We start from the raw sequence: 15641 nt of genomic DNA on the forward strand, positions 1-15641 counted from the left end.
CGTCTCAACCGGGAGACACTTTCAATGGAGCTCGAGCGCGACAGTCAACTCCGCTACTACTGAGGCGCGGACCCGCCTCTGGCACGCCCCTTACGTCTGACGTAGGCGCCGCACTCACCCCCTATTGGTCCACACGTATCCCATGTAAACCAAGCATTTTTTCAACCTGTCAAACTAAAATAAAATTGAATCTGCATGATTAACCAACAATTACATAAAATATATATACAACAGGAATAAGAAATATCTAACAATGATCATTTCTAATTTTTCTTTGTTCTGTTCTGCATCAAATGAAAAAGGACAAAAATAAACAAAAGTTTTTACCTGAAATGATTTGACCTTTGACCTAAACAACAGTTTCCTTGCAGATAAATGTGTCACTAAACTGATATCATATATTCTGTTTGGATCATGTGTTCTTTCATTACTTTGATTCTTGTTTAAATGTGATACAGATGTGAGATTAGCCAGGATTTCCCCTCAGGCTGCTTCAGTTTCCTGCATGGATGACTTCAGGTTTCTGCAAAGGTACAATACGCAGCAGACGTTTCAGACCCTGGAGAGCATGTTGAAGGTTTAAGGACTTATGTGTACAGACGAAATGTGTTGAACTTGTTTTCAGTCACAGACTTCACCACGACACCAGAGGAGGAAGGAAGTGTTTCTGTTGTTGTTTTATCTGATAATCTGTCTTGATATTCATCAAGCTTTCTTTGTAATATCTTTCAGCGAGGCTACATGATGCATTCTGCACTCTAGAAGGTGTATTAAACATCTACGAATTCAAGATTTTCATTTTATCTTTAAAATTTTAAAAGGTGACTAAGGTTAAAGATTTTGTTTGTTTGTTTACCTTCATCACCTTTTAAAACCAAGAGCCGTAACAGTAAAAGCCTGAAAAATCTGCTTTTACTGTAACACTAGTTCAGATGTCAAAGTTTCTTCTATCCAGGGATTCAAACCAACAACCTCTCCACCACTCGTGTACTGCAGGCAGTGTGAACAATTCACTGCTGCCACCCAGTGGGCACCTCAGAGAGCTGCAAGAACAAGTCAAATACTTCAACCTCTGCAGAACTAAATATTGCAGGATGAATCAATTTATCAATCAAACTTATTTATACAAGATAAATCCAACTGCTTTAGGAGAAGTGCACAGGGTGGAAAATGTGGATTAGGACAGAAATGTACTGAAATACAAGTAATATACCAAAAATAAAACAAAGGGACCTGTAAAATATATACAAAATAAATAGAAATTGTTGCGTGAAGGTTTGGCGGACTGGCAGGCTCTTTGGTTTTTAATGACATTCAGAAAGTATTCAGACATTTTGCATGCTTTACTGTGATGTGGATTTGGTTTTTAATTGGATAAAACTCATCTCACTCAGCTAGAGAGAAAACTGTGGGCACAAGTCTCCACCACCAAATCAAAGGATGTGTCCTTTTATTAACTTCAAAATAAAAGCACACATATATTTGCCTTCTTCAGTGTGCAGTCAGTCATGTTTTGCACACTGAGAAAGGAGTGTGCTTGTATGCTGCTTTTGAAAGTGAAGAAATAAATAAAATTGCAGTTTTCACCTTCAAAAAATACTTGAATTAAAAGTGTTAGCAAATTTCTTGCTTTTAAAAGAAATTTACATTGTAAAACATATTTCTTAACTTTGACTTTTAACTAGCTGCACCCGAAACTCTCTTTCACTACTGCACCTTTAAAATGTGTTTTGCTTTATTCTATATTCTAACTCTATTTTATTTTAATAATGTGTTGTCTTGTGTTTTATTTTAATTTTTTATTCTGAAAAGACATTTTAATATGTTTTTATGTTCCTTTATATCTGTATTTATGTGAAAAACTGCATTTACATTTTTGCAGTAAAACACTTTGAGCTGCATTTCTCGTATAAAAGGTGCTATACAAATACAGTTTTGTATTATTGTTCTTAATATCAACTGTAACAGGACTCACTGGTTTCTGTGCACCAGTACCAGATTTGGCCCACAGGCCTCGGTTTGCCCACCTCAGCTCTGTTGGTTCTAAGTGTGGGTTTGATTGGTCCTCTTGAGGACAGCAGGGACGAGAGTCTGGAGGAGATTTGTCTTCAGAAGCTACTTTACATCTTACTGAGTTTAGTTCATAAAAGGCTGCAGTCTTTACAACAAATGTGTTTCTGCACCGATTTATTCAGGTGTTATTTAATTTGGGATTTATTGTATGTTTCAGCCACGTCTGACTCCATCTGGACTTCATTAGTCTGAATGTCAATCGTTCTAAGTTACATTTTCCTCTCTGAAAGCAGCACTGAGCTCTACTTTGGAGATTTGGGAGTCTTATTGTAAAAATCGCTCATTAATCCAAATTCCAGACTGTTTATTTGGACCACGACGTTTCAATTGAGGTCAGTTGGAAAACTTTCCTATTTCTTATTTATCTTGACTCTTTCCTGGAGGACAGTTTTTTTGCAAAATGTATCTTTCAAAATAAGACTTTGAAAGAGGCCTGTCAATCAAACAGACACGCCCCCAAAAACAGGTCTTCTTGAATCTTCTTTTCTAATGAATGAGGGATTATTTTCAGATGGACCTCCAGAAAACTAATAAGAAGGAGTGACTTTAGCTAACAACACCGAGATAACTGATGGACACATTTTATTCACTTTGGATTTGATGAGAGAAGTTGAATGGGAGTCTATGGAGCCGGAGGCTTTTTGGAGCCGACCTCTAGTGGCACTCGCTGGTATTGCAGCTGAAGACACTTCTGGATCGGAACCATTTTACAGACCTGAAGCTACGAACTCTTTTATATTCAGTCTGTGGAGATTCAGCTGACCGTCCATGGTTCGTCCTTTGAGCAACTCCACTGATGCTGCTGCAGGAAAATGTGATTGACATCTTGAACGTGCCTCTCAGACTTTGCGTCAACACGCTCAGGGACGCCGCTGAAGCTCCCTGAATGCATCATGCAGCAGTGAGGTTGAATATTTACAACAACGAGGACTCCAATGTCCCAGCATGCAGCAGTTCAGGGAGCTCGGCGTGTTTGTTCGGCCGATGGAACAGCGAGTTGTTCCTGCTGGTGATAGAAAGGTAAACAGACAGTGACCTCTGAGGTGGAGGACCGACTCCACCTGTTCACTGAGTCAGCCAATCAGACGTCACACAGAGATACCTCTGACTGGAACAAACACGACGTCCTTTCAAAATAAATGTCTGGTCCTGTGTCTCTGAGCTGCTATCTGTGAAGCACCCACCCTGTTTTAATGATCACTTTATTAGGGACACCTGCTGACTCATGCAATGATCCAGTCAGCCAATCACAAGTTACTTCATCAACATGAGAATGACAGATGTTTACAAGTGTCAGAGATTTCCGATTTCCACCAACAGTCAGTACACTTTCACTCAGAGGGTGAAAACCTGAGGAGTCCTGGTTGATGAGAGAGGTCAGAGGTCAGACTGGGTGGAGCCAACAGGAGTCAGAGAGCCTCTTTTGTGTGTCTTTGTAGTTGTTTTTTGCATGAAGTTAAATGATGAATGAAAATGTTCGCGACATCATTTCTAAAGCGTTTCATGTTCAGGACATGCTCAGAACAGTCTTCTAAGTCCTCCAGCGGTCCAAATACTCTGCAGCACCTCTGACAGACTCTGACTCAGCAACATGTCCAGTCAACAAGGTCTCTGCTTCATGAAACCTCTGCAGAGAGTTTCTACTGTGAAATCATGAGTTTACCATCTTAAATTCAGTCTGATGTTTTTCCTCTCAGCCTGACAGCGTTCAGGTTTCCCAGAAGTCAGAGAACAGAGAGTTTAAATGGGTCTGCAGCTCCGAGCCGAGCCGGTCAAAGAGCAGCAGTTTGACTGAGCGGTCAGAGTCCTGCACGGATCAATGCAGCTTATATGACAGATGCTGTCACACAGTGTGTGTGATGTGTGTGGGAGGGTTAAGAGTGCATGTTGTTCAGAGTGTGTGTCAGATGATGTGTGTGTGTGTGTGTGTGTGTGTGTGTGTGTGTGTGTGTGTGTGTGTGTGTGTGTGCGCGCGCGCGCGCGCACAGGGGTGGAGCCAGAGGAGGTGGGGGGACGGAGGGCTTTTTCTCTGGAAGTGCTCTGTAGTTCTTTCTGTCTTCTTTCTGAACTCAGTCAGGATGAGAACAGCGCTCTTCTTTGTGTGTCTGCTTCCTGTGCTGATGGCTGCAGCAGGTAAGAAAAAACCTGCATTTAAACTCCTGTGATGCAGCCAGATGATTGGTTAAACTGACAGATTTTCAGGAACTAAATGAACTTTCAGAACAACAACTGCATGAAGGAAGTTTCAGATTTGGCTTTACATGTTTTCAGATCAGCAGAAGGAGGAATATGTGAAAGAAATATTCTGTTTAGCAGGAAACGTGTCAAATAAACAATACGGCCACTCTTAAAGTTACTTAAAAAAATACTTAGATTAAAGACAAGAAATAAATAGTCAGAAACTTAAAGACTATTGAAACTTCATTGTTTGGATTTTTAAATAAAACCTTGTAGGGAGACGACAAGCAGGACTCAACAAAACTATTCTATTAATTAGAACTTTTCTTCCTGTGTCTTTATCGTCCAGCTAACTGATGCAGTGAGTTTAAGTCTAAGGAGTTGCTGTGTTTTCATGCAGCAGCCTGCAGGTGGTGCTGCTGTGCAAATATTTAAACCACAGACTGTTTATAAAAGAGTTCGTAGCTTCAGGTCTGTAAAATGGTTCCGATCCAGAAGTGTCTTCAGCTGCAATACCAGCGAGTGCCACTAGAGGTCGGCTCCATAGACTCCCATTCAACTTCTCTCATCAAACCCAAAGTGAATAAAATGTGTCCATCAGTTATCTCGGTGTTGTTAGCTAAAGTCACTCCTTCTTATTAGTTTTCTGGAGGTCCATCTGAAAATAATCCCTCATTCATTAGAAAAGAAGATTCAAGAAGACCTGTTTTTGGGGGCGTGTCTGTTTGATTGACAGGCCTGTGGTGCAGTCAGGTTACAGCTATCGGTGGGCGGGACGTAGTATCGTCAGGTTTCCAATCAGATTGACTTATTGAATGTGCAGTAAAAATGAATGTGATTCTGGTTCATCGCTGCAAAATTAGTTTTCAACATTTGAAAATCTTGATAAATATAGATTTGTTGGATATAGCTTGTGTAAAATTTAGATGTAAACTTCTTTGATATTCTCCAGCAGGGGGCGACGGGCCGGTGGTCTCTCTGAAGAATGGCAGAATCAGAGGAGAATATGTGACAGTGAAAGGAACAGACCTGAGGGTGAAGCAGTTCCTGGGGATCCCCTTTGCCCGGTCCCCTGTGGGGCCCCTCCGCCTGGCCGCCCCCCAGAGGGAGGGGCCCTGGGAAGGGGAGAGGGACGGAACACAGCAGCCCCCCATGTAAGAGTAAAAACCTGAGTTCAACACAGGAGCCGGTTTCAGACTGGATGATTCACTCTTCTCCTTCTTCTTCTTCTTCTTCTTCTTCTTCTTCTTCTTCTTCTTCTTCTTCTTCTTCTCCTTCTTCTTTTTCTCCTTCTCCTTGTCCTTCTCCTTCTTCTCCTACTTCTTCTCCTTCTACTTCTCCTTCTTCTCCTACTTCTTCTCCTACTTCTTCTCCTTCTTCTACTTCTTCTCCTTCTTCTCCTTCTTCTCCTCCTTCTTCTCCTCCTCCTTCTTCTTCTTCTTCTTCTTATTATTATTATTATTCTTATTATTATTATTCTCCTTCTTCTTCTTCTCCTTCTTCTCCTACTTCTTCTCCTTCTCCTACTTCTTCTTCTTCTTCTTCTTCTTCTTCTTCTTCTTCTTCTTCTTCATCCTCCTCCTCCTCCTCCTCCAGGTGTGTCCAGGATCCAGACCTGGTGGTGGAGGTTTCTCGGACCATGTCCGTGCAGTTCTCCCCTCCTGATATGTCCGAGGACTGTCTGTACCTGAACGTTTATGCTCCGTCTGCAGCTGCAGGAGGAGACAAGCTGCCGGTGAGAGGAGCACACTGAACATCTGTTTACATCCACAACACACTGAACATCTATTTATATCCACAACACACACTGAACATCTGTTTACATCCACAACACACACTGAACATCTGTTTACATCCACAACACACACTGAACATCTGTTTACATCCACAACACACACTGAACATCTGTTTACATCCACAACACACTGAACATCTGTTTATATCCACAACACACACTGAACATCTGTTTACATCCACAACACACACTGAACATCTGTTTACATCCACAACACACACTGAACATCTGTTTACATACACAACACACACTGAACATTTGTTTACATACACAACACACACTGAACATCTGTTTATATCCACAACACACACTGAACATCTGTTTACATCCACAACACACACTGAACATCTGTTTACATCCACAACACACACTGAACATCTGTTTACATCCACAACACACACTGAACATTTGTTTACATCCACAACACACACTGAACATCTGTTTACATCCACAACACACTGAACATCTGTTTACATCCACAACACACTGAACATCTGTTTACATCCACAACACACACTGAACATCTGTTTACATCCACAACACACACTGAACATCTGTTTACATCCACAACACACTGAACATCTGTTTACATCCACAACACACACTGAACATCTGTTTACATCCACAACACACACTGAACATCTGTTTACATCCACAACACACTGAACATCTGTTTACATCCACAACACACACTGAACATCTGTTTACATCCACAACACACTGAACATCTGTTTACATCCACAACACACACTGAACATCTGTTTACATCCACAACACACACTGAACATCTGTTTACATCCACAACACACACTGAACATCTGTTTACATCCACAACACACTGAACATCTGTTTACATCCACAACACACACTGAACATCTGTTTACATCCACAACACACACTGAACATCTGTTTACATCCACAACACACTGAACATCTGTTTACATCCACAACACACACTGAACATCTGTTTACATCCACAACACACTGAACATCTGTTTACATCCACAACACACACTGAACATCTGTTTACATCCACAACACACACTGAACATCTGTTTACATCCACAACACACACTGAACATCTGTTTACATCCGACCCTGTGAAGGAGGCAGCAGGTGATGATGTCGCTCTTATTTGAGGTGTCCCTGTTAGGTCCCTCCCCCCCCTCCGTCTTCCTGAGTGGCTCATTATGTAATGTTAGACGTGTTGGCTGCATATTAACTTTGTTCAAACAGAGCTTCAGTGTTAGATTTGACCGTTCGAGGATCCTCATGGAGACATACGGTTCTGTTTGTGTACCAGACTGAAAGAAGAGATGAAAACGACCTCAGAGACACCGACTGACCAGAAAAAGATTCAAAATGACTCAGAGATGTAAAAGGTGATGAAGGCAAAGCAAAGATTGAGAAATTCTAAATGTAAAACAACTACAAAGAGACGCAGAGCAACAAATAAACACACAGAAAAACAACAAAGTGATTCATAACCATAAAAAGATGGAAACTGACGTCTGATTCTCACTTCAGTCTTTCAGTTTGGGTCTCGTTCACTCACACAGACCACAGGGCTGCTGTGTGTGTGTGTGTGTGTGTGTGTGTGTGTGTGTGTGTGTGTGTGTGTGTGTGTGTGTGTGTGTGTGTGTGTAGTTCTGAGCAGCGGGTTGTGTTGTTGTGTGCAGGTGATGGTGTGGGTCCATGGAGGCGGTCTCTCTATGGGTGCAGCTTCTCAGTACGACGGCGCTCCGTTAGCTGCTTATGAAAACGTGGTGATGGTGATCGTTCAGTACCGCCTCGGCATCCTGGGCTTCCTCAGGTAAACAGCTGCTTTCACCATCCTCCTGAGTGATTCTCCAGGAATTCAGCGTCTTGACGGTTTCCTCCTCTGAAGCACCGGAGATGAACACGCTCGGGGGAACTGGGGCTTCCTGGACCAGCTGGCGGCTCTCAGATGGGTGCAGGACAACGTTGAGGCCTTCGGCGGCAACCCGCAGACGGTCACCGTCGCTGGAGAGTCTGCAGGAGGAATCAGCGCCTCCATCCTGGTACCAGTCATCAAACATCTGCAACCAGCCAGCATGTGCTCATTATGATCCATCACTGTTTCTGACATGTTCAGGCTCAAATGTGACTCTCATAATGTCTGTAACCGAACGTCTGAGTGTGTCAGTGATCATGTTACATACATGTGTTGTCCTCTGAGCAGACTCTGTCTCCACAAGCCAAAGGACTCTTTCAGAGGGCCGTTTTCCAGAGTGGAGTAGCAACACTTGGGACGTACACAACCCGCAATCCTCTGGCTCACGCTCAGGTACGAACACCACCGAACACCCTCAGGTACGAACACCACCGAACACCCTCAGGTACGAACACCACCGAACACCCTCAGGTACGAACACCACCGAACACCCTCAGGTACGAACACCACCGAACACCCTCAGGTACACGCTCAGGTACCCAAACACGGAAACATGAAACTCAGGAGAAGAAACAAACTGTGAACACACACCTGCACGGAAATGAATCTGATGACGCTTCAAACATCAAGCTTCATCTACCGGACTGCAATACAACCGTCATGTGAGGGTCAACCCATGAACACAGCAGAAAGAAAGAGAAGCTTACTGAGGCTAAAGCGCCCCCTGCTGGCCACACAGAGAGCTGCAGGTAAACTGATGCTACTTGAAGCTCCATGACAGGATTTTATTTCCTCTTTGTGGACATTGAATTAATCAATTGAATTAAGATGAAACACATCAATGATGTCGCTGTGATGGAAAACCTGTTAGCGAACATTTCACACATTCAACAGATGCCGAGCAAAAAAAAAACAGACTGTCTTTATTAACATATACAGGCCTCAATAAGCAGGTTTAACTGTTAAAGATAATAATAATTTGATTCATTCATTTTTACAGCAGGATGCACATGTTCACCAGAATAAAACCAGTAAACTACAATAAGAGTTTCTAGCTGAGTCGTTCTGAGTTCTCAGAACCGTTTGGTACCAAGAACCTGATCAATTCAATAAACAGTGTTTTAATTTTTGAGGCTATTGAATGAACTGTGACAAAGATTTATACCATCTAATATTTATAATATAAATAAGTTAAAAAAAAACTTAATTTTATAACTAATGAAATAAAACATGCTAACGCTCTTTGTTTGGACAATCAAAGTATCGACCAAGGAAATGTGTTCAATTGTACATTTCAATTAATTATCTAGTTTATGTGATTTATTTTTAGTTGAATATGTTTTGATTGTGTGATTTAATATTAGTTTAACCACATAAAACATGTTTATCACCAGAGTCAGAGTGTATCATGTCAGTGTACTGCGCTAGTTAGCAATTAGCAGGGTTAGCTTATCAGAATTATTAGGCATTAATATTTAGATAATATCTTATTTATGTGGTTTAAAGAGCTCATTTTAAATATTTTGTAGTAGCACAAGTGGTTTTATTAACCAGGAAACACAAAAATGTTGTAAAATTAGCTTTAGCTGCAGGCTACGCTAAGAAACATTCTTCTTTTTTAGGAAGTTTTCATGCTGTTTTTTCCATTTAATATTAAACAGTTGATGGTATAATAATTTTATGTGGAAAATTGAAGTGTTACAGGCAGGTTTTGGTCTAAACTCGAGCATTTTGGTCTTTTTTTCTCATCCCCAGCTTGTCGCCAACATTTCTGGATGCGACAGCAGCAGCTCAGAAGAATTGGTGGCATGTTTCAGAGGAAGAAGTAAAGACCAGTTAGTGGCTGCAACCAAAAAGGTAGATTAGGATTTTAGCTACGTGTACAGTTTATTTTATGTTTTCAGAAGTGTTTGTGTTCAAATAGAAGAACCTTAGACATAAAATAAAATTTGGATGTTGTAGATTTCTTAGTTATTTAAAGAAACCTCCTATATTTAAAATAAAACCCATTATTTTACAGTGCTGATGATAATTCTTGCATCTGACAGAGCAACAAAAACTAATATAAACATCCTCCCAAAGGGAAAATAAATGATATCCAGGCTCATTCATCCCAGATCAGAAACCTCATAACGGCCACTAGAGAGCAGCCTGTGAACGTCCACAGGCCTCACGTGGTGTTCATGTTCACTCAGGTGCTCCTGTGTGTTTTCCCTGTGTGTGTTTTCCCTGTGTGTGTTTCCAGATGAAGATCTTCCTCGGAGGTGTGGTGGACGGAGAGTTTCTGACCGACACAGCTGAGGCGCTGCTCCAGAGGAAGGAAGTGATGAAGGTCCCGGTGATGTTGGGAATCACCAACCATGAGTTCGGTTGGATCCTGCCTCAGGTCACACTCATTATTCACACATGATTACTGTCAGTGAGCATGTCATGACTCCTTCTGTCAGCAGGTGTCAGTCAACGTTCAGATGCTTCTTTATGTGGTATAATTTTGCATCTTTGTGTCTGGCAGAGCTTCGCTCCGCCCGGCTGGGAGAACGGGATGAACCGGGAGACGGTGCTGGCGGTGGCCAACATGTTCAATCCTACGGGGGTGAGCACCGTGACGGCTTCATGCTTTATTTAATTAATAACTGAAGGATTTTAATTAATTTGGATCTTATCAGACTTACCAGTTTTTGTTTTTATTATTGTCATGTAAACTACAAGGGGACCTCGAATACTTCCCTGAGGAACACCTAAACTGTTTATCAGTAACAGGTTTAGTTTAATGCAGCCTCAAAAGATAATAATCATTTTATTTATTCATTTTTACAGTAGATAGCAGCGAGCAAGCTGATCAGAGAACAGTTTCAATTTGAGATGGTAGCAAAGCTAACATGCTCAGACAGTCGGTCAGGACCTGATGAGAAGCGGATTTGATGTTTCCTCCAGGTGAACTCTGCCAACAGCCTCATCCTGGACGAATACCTGAAAGATGCCAAAACTCCAGAGGAGATCAGAGATGGGTTCACTGAAATCATGGGCGACCTGCTGATGACGCTGCCGGTGGTGAAGGTGGCCGGATACCACTCAGGTCAGAGAGCATCTTCACATCTCGGAGAACAAGCGGAACGAGGACCGATGGATGAAACACATCCTGTCAATGCTGCAGCAGATTATAGATCCTCTAATCTCATTTCAGACCGCTTTCAGGACGGCAGCGCCTTAAAGAGTCGAAGCGTCGGCCTGTAGTGAGCGCTGAGGGAGCTAATTCCTAATGACCTTTGACCTTCATCTCCCGTGTCCTCTCTCTGTGGCGTTTCAGACGTGGGCGTTCCGGTCTACTTGTACGAGTTTGTGTACCGTGCTGAGATCCACAAACACAGCAGACCGAGCTTTGTGAAGGCGGATCACGCAGACGAGGTCGGCTTGATGTTCGGGGGATGTTTCTGGGACGGACCCGTCAGAATCATCGGTGGGTGTATTATTCCTCCTCTGATGTTCACTATATAAAGTTTAGGACCTCTCGTGGCTGATGGAGTCAGTTAAAGTTGCCGTTTAAACTGTCATTGTTTGGGTTTGTGATTAAAGTTGTCCTGTCCCGCCTTCAGGAAACATCACCGAAGAGGATGAGCGACTCTGTCGGACCATGATGACCTACTGGGCTAATTTTGCCCGTAATGGGTGAGAAAGAACTGCAAATAATAAAATCATTAAAGCTGCACCGATATTTACAACATAAAAGCAGACTGAAGGAATATTACAGGGATCACTCACAGAGCTTTTTTAGCATCTTTCAGCGCGTTGTTTTGTTTTCATAGCTTCATCGGTCCTCTCCACGCCCACCAAACACCACGTATCACACAGTTAGCAGCTAGCTGCTGACCACAGTGGAGAATTAAGGACCCAAACGCAAAACAACAGCGGGTTTCATGAGAACTAAAAAGCTTTAATTACCAAAATCAGTCCCATCTACAGAATAAAACATGATACATGTCATCCAAAAAACACCGAGTCTGGAGGGGGGGGATCCAAAAGAAAACTACACTGAGACACTGAAGCACAAAGATCCAACAGGAACACAACAGAAAGACTGAACGAGCTGTCCAAGAGGGAAGGAGAGCTCAGAGAATACAGCAGGGAGGGGAGGACAATGAGGGACAGCTGAAACTAATCAGGGCGGAGCCACTGTCAAAACAAAGGGCAGGAAGTGAAACAAGACAGACACAAGTGGTGAAGGATTTGAAAAGGAAACAGGACACAGACCTGCTGTCGGTGGCCAGAACAGGAAAAACCAAGCGTACTCATTCCGAAACGCATCATTTTTATTTTTGCTTAAAATGTCGCACTATGGGTTGCGATGGATTTGACCAAGAGGGTCAAAGGTCGAGGTGTATTTTTATGATGAAGTAGTCACAGTTGTATGCACACTTTGTAAGGTAGCTGCAGTACATACTGAAAGTAGAAAGAAAACGTGCGAGATTCAGAACGTGGCTTCAGACCAATTAAAGCTGACAAAGCAAAACAGGAAACCCGAAAGACAACAAAACAGAAAACAAAAGTCCAAACTGACACGTGTAGGAGCTAAAGAGACTAAAACCGAGTCAGAACCAGAACCAGGACTTCAGCTGAACGCTGCTGTTGCGGCATGTCTGCTGGATGTGTCACAGTTTACTTCTCTAAAAATGCAGTTTTAAAATATCTCTTATTAGATGATAAGCAACGACACGATTTGCTTTCTCGTTTATATTTTTACAAGCAGATAAAAGGTCGGCAGAGCAAGATGCAAGAGCGTGGACGAATAAATAGATACAGTACATCTAAAATAGATCGTTGCTGCAGGAAATATTCACAGGAAACAGTCAAATAAAAGACAAACTCAAACAAATTAGGAAAATCTAGAGTGTTCTTTATCATTTCCTTTACAAAGTAGGAAGCTGCATGCACACAGAGACAAAGAAATGTATTAAATCAGTGGAAACACGTCTCCAGCTCTCCGAACGGAACCGGTCTGGTCAGCTGGCCTCAGTACGACCGGCAGAAGCAGCAGTACCTGGAGCTGGACCTGACCCAGACCGTGAAACAGAAGCTGAAGGAGGCCCGGGTCCACTTCGCCACCGTCACGCTGCCTCAGAGGCTGCAGCAGTTGGCAGCAGCAGCTGGAAACTGAAGCCATCATGTTGATGTTCGTGTTGGACCCAAGTTTGAGAGTTTTTTTTTAGCCTCGTCACTAGAACTAACTCACAGGATTTAAATACTGCCTCCATCCTTTTCTCTGTTTACTGGCTTCTTTTAATTCCACGTATTTTGTAACATATCTGTAATTAAAGGGAATGTCTTCATTTGAAAGAAAACAGACTGTGTCTTGATGACATCGATTTTAGATTCACTTTAAAAGGATATTAGAGAGCAAATAAAAATCATAGCTGAGAGTGAGAGTTAAAAATAGAAATATAATAAAACATCATCATGTGCCGAGTACGGCAGCAGCTAACTAATATTGTAAATCTTTCGGCTGATTATTCTCTTTATTTGTAGATTAATTGCTATGTCCAAAGATAGCATAATATAACATTTAAAATGTACCTCATCCCACTGTGGCATCTTCAAATGTCCAGTGTCATCTGTCCATCCGTCCAAATCCAAATGACAAGGAAAAGAAAAATATTCACATTTAAGACGCTGGAACCCATAATTTGTTGTCATTTTTGCTCAGAAATGAATAAAAATTTATATTTTGGTATCAAAATAGTTGCTGTTTAATTTTCTGTTATGTGACAGTTGGATTTAGCGACTAATTGTTGCAGCTTTAGAGCTCAGAAATATGTTTATTTGTGTATCTGGACTCGCACTACATTTAGTTATGTTATTGTACATGAGGGAGAGGCACATTTCCGGCCAGAGCAGTTTAACAAAATAAAACATTTATTATGCAGCAGCGCTGATCAATGTACGCTGAGGGGCCAACTGTGCAAAAAGGCACAGTTCAAAATGATTGGTGATATTTATTGATTGGAGGTCAATCAAACAACTTTAACAAGTAAAATAAAACATAAAACAACCCCAAAATGACCACGCGGAGACTCAAAATGGCCATTATGAGACATAAAATGACCGCATAGACACACAGAAAATACAAAAAGACTTAAAGTGACTATGAAGAGATGCAAGACAACCACAAAAGATGAAAAACAGCTACCAAGACACTCTAAATGACCACAAAAGATGCAAAAACCACAGTGAAAAGGCTCAAAACGACTCTGAAGAGGCTCAGAATTACTGAACTACGTGTCCTGGAATGGACCTCACAATGGTCTCATGTCTGTGGTTGATAGAGACCATGACATCTGATTATATCTCTTTGATATTTGATGAGAATCCAAATAAGCCAACTCTGATCTCGAAACTTGCTGTTTTGTTTAAGGAATGATAAATTCCAGCCTTCTAAGACAACTTAATTTTATGCCAAATATTCACGTTAATTAAATCCTCCTCCAGAGCATAATTTTGCTTAAATTGCTTTTACTCGAGGTCTGAGTAAAGTTAATGTAATCATCATGCTTTTATTGTGAAGGTGATATCCGGTCATGTTTGTGCTGACGAGCTGCAGCGCTGATTGGCTGCGATGCTCGGTGGCGTCATTGGGTTCCCCGCTCGTCGCGTTCGCCTCTGCTCGCGCGTGCGTACTAGCATGAAGACGGTGCGGAGCAGAAAGCGTCGACGCAGCAGCAGAGCGGAGCCGCGCGTCCTCCGGCCGCCGCGACGTCTCCTGTATGTAAGCTGCTCCTTCAGACACCTCCTCTCACACCCCGCATTTATCCCTCTGATGACTTTCACCGCCATGTTTCCATCGGGTTCCCGCCGGCTCGTTTTCTGGTCGGTTTGTTGTGATGTTTGCGACCGACGCGGATGAACCTGTGACCGACGCGGGGTTTCCCTGTTTCCCCGGAAATGGCTCCACATTAATCGGACCCGTGCAGCCTCCTTCCAGGAAACGTCGGTCCTCCGTGTTTGTTCGGGCTGCTTCCGATCAGCTGGCAAGTGCGACGGCAGCTCGCGCTGATCAGCTGCGGTCTGCACGGAGGGAAGCACGAGCTGCTGTTTCCCTCACGAGCCGTTAACGTTTCTGATTGGAATGAATTCGCAGAGATCCTGAGATGGTGTGAACCGAACCGAGATCAGAAGCGGTGTGAACCGAACCGAGATCAGAAACGGTGTGAACCGAACCGAGATCAGAAGCGGTGTGAACCGAACCGAGATCAGAAGCGGTGTGAACCGAACCGAGATCAGAAGCGGTGTGAACCGAACCGAGATCAGAAACGGTGTGAACCGAACCGAGATCAGAAGCGGTGTGAACCGAACCGAGATCAGAAACGGTGTGAACCGAACCGAGATCAAATCACTTCTTCTGGTCTGCGTGGACGCGCTTCAGTATTCGGCCGGAGTGTCACACCAACTCTGACTTGTATAGTTTGCCCATTTATTAATTTCCATTAGATGTTAATAATATAATCATATTTTGGGGGAGAAGCGCAGATGGATAGCACTGCCAGATATATATAGATATCTATAGATCTACAGATCTATAGATATCTATATATAGATATCTATATATAGATCTATAGATATCTATATATCTATATATCTATAGATCTATATATAGATATCTATAGATCTATAGATCTATAGATATCTATA

The 15641-nt window shown here is 42.4% G+C and overlaps 2 protein-coding genes across 7 annotated transcripts in view; both read left to right on the forward strand.

Annotated features, from left to right (window-relative positions):
* The first annotated feature begins 4126 nt into the window (after positions 1–4126).
* Positions 4127–13706, forward strand: ces3 (carboxylesterase 3). Of its 2 annotated transcripts, none has more exons than XM_069140042.1 (13): positions 4127–4206; positions 5207–5405; positions 5848–5986; positions 7726–7859; positions 7935–8088; positions 8250–8354; positions 9717–9818; positions 10207–10347; positions 10474–10554; positions 10896–11037; positions 11269–11418; positions 11555–11627; positions 12936–13706. In XM_069140042.1, exons 1-13 carry the CDS (start codon positions 4152–4154, stop codon positions 13111–13113), a joined length of 1653 nt encoding a protein of 550 aa, XP_068996143.1. In that variant the 5' UTR covers positions 4127–4151; the 3' UTR covers positions 13114–13706. The 2 variants fall into 2 exon arrangements, with proteins under 2 accessions (XP_068996143.1, XP_068996141.1); XM_069140040.1 differs by having other exon boundaries at positions 4141–4206; positions 5204–5405.
* Positions 13707–14636: 930 nt separating this feature from the next.
* The window catches only part of kiaa0513 (KIAA0513 ortholog), a 37484-nt gene continuing 36479 nt past the window's right edge, over positions 14637–15641 (forward strand). For 3 of the 5 annotated variants that reach the window (XM_069139990.1, XM_069139994.1, XM_069139993.1), the window contains exon 1: positions 14637–14714. The gene's annotated coding sequence lies outside the window, so the exon portion shown is untranslated. Of the gene's footprint in view, positions 14719–15641 lie in introns of all 5 variants that reach the window. The other 2 variants (XM_069139992.1, XM_069139991.1) reach the window with 2 other exon arrangements.

Source organism: Embiotoca jacksoni, unplaced genomic scaffold (assembly GCF_022577435.1).
Source record: "Embiotoca jacksoni isolate LCO1_2020_lvr unplaced genomic scaffold, fEmbJac1.0.p SCAF_89, whole genome shotgun sequence".
Taxonomy (NCBI): domain Eukaryota; kingdom Metazoa; phylum Chordata; class Actinopteri; family Embiotocidae; genus Embiotoca; species Embiotoca jacksoni.

Excerpts from the sequence above, each read along its gene's own strand:
- ces3 (XM_069140040.1), top strand. The coding sequence starts at position 4,152 with ATGAGAACAGCGCTCTTCTTTGTGTGTCTGCTTCCTGTGCTGATGGCT. Across the intron at positions 8,089-8,249 it reads GAATCAGCGCCTCCATCCTG|ACTCTGTCTCCACAAGCCAA; the intron begins GTACCAGTCATC and ends TCCTCTGAGCAG. Across the intron at positions 10,348-10,473 it reads TCGGTTGGATCCTGCCTCAG|AGCTTCGCTCCGCCCGGCTG; the intron begins GTCACACTCATT and ends TGTGTCTGGCAG.